The sequence below is a fragment of the Falco punctatus genome (assembly GCF_963210335.1).
Source record: "Falco punctatus genome assembly, chromosome: 2".
Taxonomy (NCBI): Eukaryota; Metazoa; Chordata; class Aves; order Falconiformes; family Falconidae; genus Falco; species Falco punctatus.
In genome coordinates this window covers 107,621,838-107,635,118 of record NC_137581.1, presented here as the reverse complement: position 1 = coordinate 107,635,118, position 13,281 = coordinate 107,621,838, and the positions used below count along the sequence as shown (strand labels likewise).

Genomic DNA, 13,281 nt, shown 5'->3' with positions numbered 1-13,281 from the left:
AGACACTCCACCACTGTCTTTCCTTTCAGAGACCTCACTGTAGGGCCTGTCCTATATAGCCATAGTCATCACACTTTTCACAACATACAATATTTTTGATCCCTTAACTACATTTTTACATATATCCACAAATCCAGTCCAAACCAGTCAATTTTCCCATTATTTTTTTTCCTCTGGTGAAGGGAAGCCATAGCTGACAAAGTCACTGGTCATACGACCACTTCCACTCATGATGGCTTTCCCTTCACTCTGAAAACAAAATGAAAAAGCAACCCCTGCAAAGTCCCAGATGGAAGCCTTTTCTAGGTTACAAAGCACATTTTGCTTAACAAAACTAAAATGAGCAAAGATTGCTAATACATTTTTTCTAAAAATAAAGCAGAACTAAGAAGACAGGTAGATGTCCTGTAGGCATGTTCATAGCATTAATTGAGTGGAGCAGAACTATTAGTTACGCCAATAATCTTTTAGCTCCCTCTGATACTTCATCGCTGTCTTTAAATAGGCGTGTAGCTAGACAGATAGGCAAGGAGGTGAAGTAAGTATTTACTGTATATTTTTACCACAAAGGTATTTAAAGAGAGATAACTGTCCTTCCACCAAGTTACATTTTATTTTAATATGTTGGTGTAAAGAATGGTGCTAGTCATTCACCTCTTATGTTAGAGATGAGAACAAACTTAGAAGGCACAGTGGTTAGGTAATGTACAGAGATTTCTTTGAAAGCATGAAAGTTTTGCTGTATTCATTTTTATCTAAAGCATGTTTTCCCCACATGAGTGGCTTTCTCTTTCCATTTCTTTTACATTTGCACTCTGTAAAGTGTAAGGATATTGTCAACAGTATATTAAGAAGTGATTTCCCTGGAGGATGTTTTTTTGATAGCCAGCAAGGGACTGCTTTCAAATATGATGGTGAACATTTTAGAGGGATTTGTGATACAACGTGCATTGCAGGCACAACGTACAAGTATCTTCTTTCTTTTCACAGAAAAGTTTCAGAAGTCTGGGGCCCTGGCTGAGCTAACCAGATCCACTGAGACCTGCACTGAGTACTGGGCATCCAAGCAAAGCAGGTCAGTGGTGTCCAGATGAAGGTGCTTCCAAAACTGAGAGAGCAGAAGCAGCAGAGGCTGGCTGTCATGATGGCAGAGTATATACTGCTGTATTCAAACTCCATCCCAAGTCAGCAAGTAGCTCTTAAAGCTTGTATGCTAGTTTGCTCTCAAGGTAGCTGTGATTCACACAGTTTGGCTCCTTCAGCAGAAAAAAAACCCACTTGAGAATGAGTCAAGTTGAAGTCCTCCCATGTCCTCCCTTGACCATATGGACATGATTTGTAGCCAATGTTAAACAGTTTGTCCACAGTCTGTCAAAACTATCCTAAGCCTCACACACCCTTGACATGTCTCCATGTCCTAATGCTGAGTTGCACAACATGTCTATACCTTTGATATTCCACCCTAAACCCCCATGTACAGTGCACAACAAGAGAGCCCTTCCATATGTGGAGAACACTCCCAGAAACCATGACTGAGGAGGAGGGACAAGTATTCTGGAAGACCTGGGTTGCACAGGGAAAGTAATAGGAGAGTAGTGAGGGTGCATCTAATCCTCGCTCACTGTGAGCATGGAGGAGCCATGGAGAATCAGACTTTGAAATCTGAGATCTCTGAATGTGAATAATTTGAGAAAGCCCAGGATTTGCCACAGCCTCACATCAGAGCACCACTGAGCAAGGGGACATTAATGTCGTTGGTTGGCATGTGGAGTGGGCCTTAGGAGGTGAGGACTTGTGGGCTCTGCCCAGGGAACACATCCATTGTGGGACGCTGGCCAGGTTTAAAATAAGCACCCCAGGTATGTGAACTGTTAAGAAACACCACTTGCCCTCCAGCCCTCTTGTCCCTTGTTTATATATGACCCCCCGGCACAGGCAGCTTTTCTGTGCTCTTGCTGTCAGCAGACAGATCTCATGCCTAGCAGGCAGTGCTAGGCATGTCAGACCAAATTCTGCCTAGCCACAGAAAATGAAATGACCATCTCATATCCCCTTAGCCTATCACGGGCCTCCTTCCACTTGTTTCCTCCTGGAGAATCCATATTTCCCAAGAAATTCGGGTTCGTTGCAATGACTGCTGTTTATCATGCATACCTGATGCAACTGCAGATTTAACAGCTGTGTTTCCCCGAATGTGTTACTAACCCCAAGTCCATTTTGCCATGTGCTTTTAGTGGCATTTCTTGTCTTTTCCTAGACAGGAGAAAATACAAGATTTGACATAACTTTTGTTGGTCTTCTGGTGAACAGAGAAGCCCTTATTGTATGGCCAGGTAAAATATAGGGCTTGACAGAGCTGCTGGCTGGTTGTCAGCCTGCAGCAAGGTTGCTAGTTAGTGCCAGCCCACTGGCCAGCCCTCAGGACATCAGAGGCAGATAAGGAGCTTCAGGGTAATGTGTTCATGAGGTAAGAAAGACAAACACTGCTATATTATAGCCTCTTTGACATTCTCCCCTGAGTTGTAGGGAAAAACCTTGTCACCTACCAGGAACCAAAGATCAGGGATGCAAGTGAACACCTCATGCAGGAAATCCTAGACCAAGAGAAGACATTCACACCATCCTATGTAACACATTCCTGGAACTGACCGAAGAGCATCATTGCACAAAGCAGTAGTACACGTACACAGCCAGCAGACTGAGTCAGAGCATGATACAAATAACCTCTTCAGTGGATAATGTAATCCAAAACCTCATCTTTGAGCTGTGAAAAAGAGGCAGAGGGTTTACCATCTGTCATGGTTTAACCCCAGCCTTTAACCCCAGCCAGCAACTAAGTACCATGCAGCTGCTTGCTTGCTCCCTGCCTCTACCCCCAATGGGATGGGGAAAAAATCGGAAAAAGGTAGAACCCATGGGTTGAGATAAGAGCAGCTTAATAACGGAAATAGAGTAAAATAATAATAATAACAACAGCAACAATAGTAATGATGATGATGATGATGATGATGATGACAACAATAAGGGAGATAACAAAAACAAAGAGAGGAATAAAACCCAAGAAAAACAAGTGATGCACAATAGAATTGCTCACCACCAGCTGACCAATGCCCAGCCAGTCCCTGAGCAGCAATCAGCCGCCCGGCCAACTCCCCTCAGTTTATATACTGAGCATGACATTCTGTGCTATGGAATATCCCTTTGGCTAGTTCAGGTCAGCTGTCCTGGCTCTGCTCTGTCTTGGCTTCTCATGTACCTCCTCACTGACAGAGCATGGGAAAATGAGAAGTCCTTGACTTAGGGTAAGCACTACATAGCAACACTAAAACACCAGTGTGTTATCACCATTATTCTCATGCTAAATCCAAAACACAGCACTGTACCAGCTTCTAGGAAGAAAATTAACTCTATCCCAGTCAAAACAAGGAAACTATGCTGTTACTAGACATGATGGAACTACTTCCCTCTGACATGCAGGAAGGAAGTCTGAGCCATCTTAAAGGTCTTTTCCAACCTGTGTGATTCTACAATTCTACACTATGATCTATGATGACATATGACTCAGTTGCAAAACAGCCATCGAAGCTGTCCTAGGACAGACAACAATGTGACCCAGGGCACTGAAAGAGTCTATGACATGTCTTCCTTTAACTGTTGACACCACTGATTTGTGTACATACGTGCGTATCAGTGGGCAGAAAGAATACTGATCTTGAGTTGATGGAACAGCAAATTTCCAGGGAAGGGGTAGGTTGTACTCATCCTGTGAACCTAGTGACATCTAGAAACGAACATGTCTGGTTCATAGCACCTGAGGTATCCTTTTTTTCTTTCAATGTTGTCTTGTGCTCTCTGCACCAACCTTCTTTTCCAATGGCTCCACCGGTGTGATGCAGATCCCCTGACAATGCCAGAAATTATTTTACTTGCCACTACCCAGGAGCAAACACTATGGTATAAAGGTCCCTTTTATATCATAGCTAGTCAGCTGTGGGCTTCCTCACATCACAGGAGACGCTGGCCACTCAGTGGTAGGACTGGTGAAGTATGGGACCGATAACTGAGTGGTAAGGTGGGTGGAAAATTGGCTGGACTTCTGGGCTCAGAGAGTTGTGCAAGTGCTGCAGAGTCCAGCTGGCAGCCAGTAATTAGTTGAGTCCCTCAGAGATCAGTCTTCTCTAGAATTTCCACAGATATGCCCACGTTCTGCCTTATGCTTCATGTGCTCATTCACACCTCAGCAAAATGAATGCAAACCCCTCCTTGTTGCTTGCCTCTACACTGATGAATTTATGCCCACTGACTTTCAGAAGTTTTGTTACAAATCCTGGAGAGCAGGATGATGACTGCCAGGATCTGCAGGCTAGTCCACATGGATTGCAGGGCTGCAGTCTGGCACTCTGCTACCCTCTTTGACAGTAGAGCAGCCCTCCTTTAACGCCATGCCAGCTGTGAACGGCAGTCAAAGGCAGCTGAGCATGAGGCAACACTGCTAAAGCTGTGTTAATTTTGATCAGAGATGGCTCTTCCCTGGTGATGAAGGCGCCCACCACCACCTGATTATTTCTGTGGGTCACTGTCCTGGTTTCAAACTGGGATGGACTTAATTACCTTCTTAGGAGCTAGTGCGGTGCCGTGTTTGGGCTTTGATGTGAGACCTTTCGGTTCCTCAGGCCTTGCTAGCGAAAAGGCTGGAGGGGCACAAGGAATTGGGAGGGGACACTGCCAGGGCAGCTGGCCCGAACTGGCCAAAGAGGCATTCTGTACCATGGGCCATCATGCCTGGTATGTCAGCCGGGGGGGTCGGCCAGGGCGGGCAGGTCATTGCCCGGGGACTGGCTGGGCATCGGTCGGTGGGCGGTGAGCAGCTGCATTGTGCACCGCGTGTTCCTTTCTTCCTTTCCCTCTGGATGTTCTTCTTTCCCTTCCCCTTTTCATTATAACTGATTTGTCATAATTGTTATTATTGTTCTTTCCTTTTTATTCTTTTTCAATTATTAAATCGTTCTTATCTCAACCCTCGAGTTTTACGTTTCTTTGCAGCTCTCCTCCCCGTCCCTCTGGGTGAGGGGGAAGTGAGCAAGCGGCTGCGCGGTACTTTATTACCAGCCGGGGTTAAACCACGACAGTCCTCTGAGTCTTTCTGAGTTAGAAGCTTTCTGCTGCGGGCAGGCAGCAACACACGTGCCAGCAGCCAGCCCTGCGCTGCAGCCCTGGGGGAAAGTCTGCTGCACCTGCACCACAGCCCTCTGCGGCAGGGAAATCCCCACTGGCTGAAGGCTAGAAGGGCTAGCCTCGCTGGCTTCACCTCTACTGATTGGTTTTGCAGCTTTTTGTATGCTTTGTAACTCCAGGGAACAGTGGACTTTTGGTTATGTCCAAGTAAGAGACTTACAAAACTTATAGTCCACCTTAATCATAACGGAAGGTTAATAAAAATGAAAAGGGATCTGACACCATTGAGAAAGTGGCAGAGAAACAAAACCTCTGCTGTTTGCTTCTCTTCTCTGTCTCTGGGACAGTTTAAAAATTCCTCAAAAGTAGCTGAGATCTCCACCAGACTTTCTCCAACAGCTCCTAGAATTATCTTTTATTCAGTTAGCCCAGCACCAAAGCCAGTCGGAGAACTGTTTGTGCTATTACAGTCTAATCCTTGATCAGTGGGATTAACGAGACCACTGAGAGACAAAAGAAGCCTGTGTGTGCTTCTTTTAGGAAATAAGCATTTTTTTTCCTTTGTGGTACGAAATTTCCTCATTTTTTTCTCAGAATAGCTCGAGGGAACGGAAGTTTCTCAGCTTGAGATCTAATCTGCTCTGCCTTCACAGGAAGTTACAAATGCCTTGAACAAGCTTTCAGTCAACACATTTTTCTAAATAAGAAACCCTTTGGACAGAGCCTTACTGCTTAAGGGTCAGGAATGGTTAAACCACAGCTCATGCCCATAGTTCCCATCTAGTTAACCTCACACCTTTATGCTCTTACCATTAGCCCAAGATACGCAGGGTCTGATTCCTGTAAAATCATAGCAGCCGTTGGGCATTTTGCGCTGTTGAAAGCCTTGCCTGTCTCACTGTAACTGGTTAGGGAGGCCTGTTTTCATTTGCAGACTTATGCAAATAAACATTGCTCAGAGTATTTGTGTCACGGTACGTCTCTGGTCTCTGCGGTTGTTAGTCCTCGACCCAGCTAACTTAGCTGTTTCTCGGCAGTTATAATCATGTTAAACTCACCTCAACATATTTTTACAGCTTCAGCAATTTTACAGGTGTCTAGATAGAAGCAACTTGAAGACTAAGCATCTCTTGCTGCGAAAGCCAAAAGATAAGCCCCGTTTTGAGAAATTCAGGCTGACTTTAGTCATTCTCTAGAATGAAGAGGTGATTGAAGCCAATCCAAATACATTATTTTAGAAGTTATTAAAGTAATATTAAGTAAAGTCAGTACTGCATTTTATGACACGCTACTATATCTAAAAAACCATCTCTCATGTATTTCATCCCATCACATCAAGGGATTCTGCATCCCCACTATGCCTGGCAATATGGGGTCATTGATGCTCAAGGATGATGATTGTTGCCAGCATAAAAAGTAAGTTACAACCAGAAACAAATCTTAGCATCTCCCATTCCTATTTATTTTTCGAAAGAGAGTTTATTTACTCCAAATCTTTGAAATCTAGTTCATGCCATTTTCTAAAATGGACATTTTTATACTATAGCCTTCAAAACAGGTTTGTGTATTAAAAGTCAGACAGCAGTAGCCATTTGAGGGGTCATGAAAACTACAGAAAGTATTTGAATTGGGAAAAAAAAAGAAAAAAGGAGAAAAGCTTTGCACTTGTTTATAGCTTCTTCAGGAATACTATTTTTGGCATGGAATTTTCCATGTTTCATCTCTTCTGAAGGTGATTTTTTTCTAAGCTGTCATCAAAATGTGGAAACTTTAACATAAATGCAAAATGCCTGGAATTATGAAAATTGTGTGACTAATTAGTGAGCAAAAAGTTTCACTATTGCTTTGATACAGATTATTATGCATAATAATAATAAAGATAAAATATAAATAAAGCACTGATAAAAATGCTCAGTGGAAGTTGCCGTTTACTGTGCTAGTCTTGGAAGACAGCAGTTTTTGAAATGTAATGACCACATTAAAAATCAAGTAGTTTTTAAAGGGCTCAAACACATGATTCTGTTTATTATTGAAAGAAGTACTCTAAAAGAAGACAGGCAGTTAAAATGTGTATTCCAGTGCAAAATGTACTGGGAAATACAATAAAATCTCATATGAAAGACAATAGTGCACTATAACCATACTAGCTTCCGAATTTTGTATACAAACAAGTACTTTATTAACAAACTTCACACCACTCACAAAAGGCAAGAGCTTCACAAAAAATTATCATAAAAACATAGCATAGATATTGATTTTTTTTTTTGCTCCAAGCTTGCATTCTCTGTATAATGCTTGAGAAGAATGAGAACACGTGTGAAAATAACAATAAAGAAATTGCCAGTGCATAAGCCATTCACTTGGCTATGTTCTTTAAAAGATAATGAACACAGAGAACTCGATTCAGATTTACACTGCAGTTTTTTCGTACCTTCAGGATAAAGTGTGCAAGATGATAGTTTACTTTAGAGCCTGTCTTGGAGAAGAACGGTATGAAACAGCTTTAATATTAATGAGAATTAGCTTGATACTTTTAAAAGTAGGATGTGAATGTATCCACCTTTTTATTATGTTGATATATCAAAGAAAACACATTCTGTACAAATATTAGTAAAACACATCTGAAAATAGAGACAGTGTAGTTAATCTGCATCATTTTAAAATAAATTTATACAATATTTACATTTTGGATGGTTCCAGAAATTAACACATCCAGATTGTGTACCACTACTTAAACCAATTCTCTGTTATTATAGAAAATGCATTTGCTGTACAAATATTTATAAATATGTATGTATAAACCTTTTCACTGAAATGTCTGTGGATTCATTGAAAAGAAAAGCATGAGATATTCTTATTATCAGCTAACATTTAGCTATCAAGTGTCCACATATTAAACAGTCTAAAGCGTCAGACATCAGACAGAAGTGGATTTTCAGTGTTGAGAATATTTTGTGTTCTGCTTCTGTGCTATCATACCAGCAATACTGATTGTCTTTTCTGAAAATCTGCAGAAAAGCAGCAGGGCTGAGTCAGTTTGACTCAGTGATTGTTATTGACTGCACCATGTCAGACAGGGTTTCTGGGTCTACTTCTTCTTTACCGTTATCTGAATTTTCTGATGAGATGTAACAGCCAGAATCTCTTGGGCAGTCATTTAACTGTGATTTGTCAAAGCCATGGTGAGGGCTTAGGCTTCGTGTCTCCTGACCACCCTCAATTTTCTGCTGCTGTTCAACTAGAAAGAATAGAAAAAGAAGGGAAAAAATGTCAAAATAAATATCCTGGGAAAGAGTTTGAGATAGAAGCGTGACTGTTCTTGAAGAACTGTAGAAACAGAGCTGGTAATATACACACGACTAGATCAATATCTTTTGTCTATCAGAAACAGAAACATCAGTATCAAAGAACTAAAACTACAATTACACGAGTATAACAACATCTAAGTTGATGTTGAGGTTGGCTTTGATCCTGCAGTGTGCTGCTCAGAGATGAATGCTGGAGACTCTGGCATCGTTCTTTAGACTGAGGTGCTTCAGGCTGTCCACGGGTGCAACAGTTACCATGAGTGGTCACCATGCCCACAGTGGAGATGGCAGCTCTTCCCCTCCCACATTCATGTATTTCAGAACCTGCTCATGCAATTAATCGTGTAGCCTACTGTGCCTTGTTTATAACGCACTGCATTGTAGATGATGTGTCTTTCGAAAGTAACCTCCACCGGTTTACCTACTCTGTGCACTCTGTAGTGAGATAGAATGCGCTGGTCTTCACAAGCACTCAGCAAAAAGATGTGGTAATTGGGTTTTTTAACAGACTGGGCTTTTCAGTGGCTGATGGAAACTTCCTAAGCTTAGCTTGATATCCAAAAGGTTATTTTCCAAAACAGAAAGACCTCAGAGAAAGCTAAGATGCCTAACTCCTGCGTATGATTTTTGAATACTGTTCCAAATTAGAAGCAAATTATCTTGCGAATGATTGTCCTTGTTTAGCTGCTGTATGACTAATCTGTTCAAACTCAAAAATTTGCAACTCCATGAGAGTATCAGCAGACCTCTCAAAAAAAGCTCAACAAGCTGATGCCTTGCAGACAGGCTATACCTGTATATCATACATCTAATATACCTTGTGGCTAAAGTTCATGTTTGTATTTTCTGACTGTGGAATACATGGTTTGCTCACAGTAAATTTATTGAGAAAACAAGCTATAAAGCCTTTCCCTTTCTTACGTTTTTTGTTATGTCCTTCCTGTAACTGTATTTTTACTTCAGACTGTGGCTTGCTTTCCAAAAAAAAAGTACAAGGAGCAATTCTCACAGGAAACAAATAATTTTACCCCGGATTTTAGCCCTTCAGAGAAATTGTACCTTTTGGCTTTTGCAAAGTAAGTTCCCTTATTTCACTGGACTTGTTACTCCATGTTTAAATACTTAGCTTTAGATCTTTAGTCAGATTTAAGCTGTCTCAATTCAAGTCCAGGCAGAATGGAAGTCCTAATACATGAAGGATTTTATCCTTTGTCAAAATGTAAAGCTAGATTTTAGCTCCCAGAATTATAAAATTTCTAGAAGAAAAATTCACTTTGACATTTGTTTCAGTTGTTGGAAATTATAAGATTTGGTAAGATGGGAAAGATTTTACATTTGGATCCATATATTTTTTTAGACTTTGTGTTGTATCACAAAGAATAAATTAGAAATTAAAAGTTGAAATGTTTCACTCTGAAAATACTGAAATAGAACAGCAGGAGAGTCAGTACCTTTCTTCATTGCATGAGATTTCAACCAAATTATTTCACAAAGCATTTTGACGTACTGAGAAACACTTTTAGATCTTGATGGAAGTCTTGCAGATTTGTTTGGACTGATTAATTCTCTTTAATATTTTGCTAACTTTCAATTGCCTAATTAAGTTAACAAACTAATTTGATTTTTTGGGAAAAGAATCCAAAGTCTCAGCTTAGTCATTCTTGCATTAAACCTGAGGTTATACACCTAACCTGATGTATTTTTTTTTTTTAAAAAATGACTTTAAATACTTTCCAAAGAATAGAAGTCTCACCTTGTTCCCAAAGAAATTAATGGTTAATTGCACTTGGGTGAAAGAGTACACCTTTCATCAGATTTAATTGATATCTGTAACTGTTTGATCTCCTCACTTTACAGAACGCAGTTTGTCATGTCAAATGTTATCTCTCTTTGCAGGGAAAATATTTGATCATGTAAGGTCCAATTGATTTCTGATTTAAATCAGGAAGGAATTACAAAAAGCATTACACCAGTGAAGGTATTCCTGCTGCTGTTAGTAGCAACAGAATTAGCCCAGCACAAATAACAGCAGATGCCCCAGTAAAGCCTTGTCTAAACTGTGTCATGAGCATCTTGCACCCGTCCCAGGCCTTGGTCACCGGAGGCTGGCAGGGCTCAGCCAGTGACCGGGTGAAGTCCCCCTGCGCAGCTGCGGACAGGGCTCCCCTGCCCTGTAATCCCCTCATCAGCCTAATGCTGCTTGCTGGTACTTTTACAGCTGCTCTAGCATCATCTGCTGCCCTGGAAAGCAGTGACCTAAAAAGTGTTAATCCTGTTTACATTTTCAAGGTCAAAGAGGAACCTCCATCCACTTTGTTTTACAATGGAAAGAAGACCAAGTAACTAGTGGATTAACAAGAAAATGCTGTTTCAGTCAGTATATTAGTGCCCTGTAACTAGTTATGATAAACTGAGTAGTTCATATGTGAAAAACAGATCCTGAATTCTTTTGTAGTGATTTCTTTCCCTTGTTTGTTTCAGGAAAAAAGAGACAGACAAGTCTGGAACTGAGATTTTTTTTAAAAAAATCTCATTAGGTCAGTTAGCAGAATAAGAAATTTCTATTTCAAAAACATACCGAAATTTAAAACCTCTGTCTCTTCCCATAACACTGGAAGATTTTTTTACATGAAAACCAAAAATCTTCAGGTATTTGAGGCAGTAAAAATATTATATTTTCTGGGTTTTGTTTTGAGCAGAAAAAGTTTAAGAACACCCTGCTCATATGTAAGATTAAAAGACTGAAACCAAATTCTGACAGTTTTTTTTTCTCTTTAAAGTAGCCTTAAATATTATGCAGCAACTGCTAAACCACTTGAGCAGGATACTGAGTGTTATAAATATATGTATGATGCAACTATATCTGTTGCTTCATGAGAAAAGAAACTACGCTTTTTTTTTGCTTTTTTTTTTTTTTTTAAGCTTTTGGCTCTTACATTCAATTTTACTTATTTCCTTCCTCTAACATATACATGTTCAAGTTCCAAATTAGTAAAGGTAAGTTTGCTGTCTTAATCTTTCGGACATCAGAAGAAAGATACAATTCACAGGAAACAGGAATTGATAAAATTAAACTGCTGTTAGATGTTGTAGAGTCATCAGAAATAACGATCTTATCATTTCGCTACAGTAAAGCAGTTCCATATAAGATAAATAGCTTTCAGTCACTGTTGTCTGATATGGCCAGAAGAGTCCACGATATGCATCATTTTGACACAAATATTCTAATACTACTTTAGACGGTAGGATTATATTCAAACTGCTGAAAAAAAAGTGAGGCCTTTAGCCTTGGTAATAGCTGTGTGATGCATACTTATTTTCCTCACTGTTTAGATCTTTGAAATGAATATTTGTTATTCAATGGCATAGATGTGCATGACACATGCAGGGATAGATCTTTTTTTTACCTTCACCAGCTTTTCCCCCTTTTTTAATGAGTTTAAAGTCCCGATTAAGAAAGCACTTTAAGCTCAGATTTAAGGCAATTCAGCTCAAGACTGTACAGAGGTCACACATCACTCCTATGTTGTTATGTTGGTTTAAACCAGATGACTGGCAGGAGGCTTGGATTTTGTCTTGGAAGAAAAAAGAAGGCACCCAGCAGCCAGCCATACTTCATGGCTGTGCCCTCTGAGAGTTTGCCTTCATGAGTTTTTCCCAGAAAGAAAACCAGGCTAGGAGCATGATGCTTTGGCCTGAGCCACTTGCATGCCTTCCTGGAAGGTGCAGTGGTGACGTACTGAGCAGCACCACACAATAACTGAACAGAACAAAGTGCGTCTTTGTGGCTGAGGTTAGGCCTCCTAGGTACATATCAAGGCCTTCTACCAGCCTGTAGTGCCTGTACTAGTTAGACCGCCTAAATTTAAACATGAAATGAAAACTCACAAAGCATCAAACTCAGAAAGGATGGTTTTGAAGCATTAAATGGTGATGCTTCTTGAAAAGGAAGCAAAGAAACCTGAAGCGGTTCTGTACACCCATGCAATACTTTGGGGTCTCAAAGGAGTAAACCTTTTGTGGGTATTTACAGACAAGCAGCTTAAAAAATTGTGCTCACTGAAGTCGGTGACATAGCTTTTCTGGGAGGGACACTGAACTGATGTGAGAGTCTATGGTGAAAACAGAAATAAGAAGCTTCTGTTTTCTCTAAAATCTGGAAGCAAACATCTGCCTGAAAAAGGGTGAAAAATACTAATACCCATGCAAGGATGAACTTCCTTGGGAAATCTGGAAATACTATGTCCAGGTCAATGAGTTGTACCACAGTACAGAGGGGGAGATTGTCTTGGAACACTATTTGACCTTGACATTTCATTGTAAAATCCCACGTACTTGAAGGGACTGCCCAGTGTAAAATGATGCTGGGTCCTCACATAAGGAATGCAACTGAGAACTGAAAGTCGTGCCCTCAGCTATCTACTATCTTGCTGTCCAAGTACAACAAATAAGGAACAAACCATATCTGGTACTGGCAGTGGGATTTCTGGCACTTAAGTATGAAAAGTAAGCTAAGGAAGTGGATTTGGGGAAATAAGCATACAATATTATTCCCCAAATTGCACATATGCACCTTGTTTTTTCTATAAAATGAACTGTATGCACATATCCAATGAGTCTAATTCTTCTTTAACTCAGAATAGCTTCAGACTAATATAACCTGCTGGACTTCAGGAGTGAACCTCTTGACTTACATCATCTAAGTGAGAAGAGAATTAAGGCTATACACACAAAACCGTGTGTCCTAGGAAACAGTCAAGAAAAAAGTTCCAAACTTCTTTTATTACTTTATTCATTA

The 13,281-nt window shown here is 40.5% G+C and overlaps 1 protein-coding gene across 6 annotated transcripts in view; it reads right to left on the bottom strand.

Annotated features, from left to right (window-relative positions):
- Nucleotides 1–7,165: 7,165 nt before the first annotated feature.
- Nucleotides 7,166–13,281, bottom strand: part of SAMSN1 (SAM domain, SH3 domain and nuclear localization signals 1) — a 98,166-nt gene continuing 92,050 nt past the window's right edge. For all 6 annotated transcript variants that reach the window (XM_080374515.1, XM_080374516.1, XM_080374517.1 and 3 more), the window contains one exon: nt 7,166–8,413. In XM_080374515.1, the coding sequence (XP_080230641.1) occupies nt 8,208–8,413 (206 nt within the window). In that variant the 3' untranslated portion in view covers nt 7,166–8,207. The remainder of the gene's footprint in view (nt 8,414–13,281) is intronic.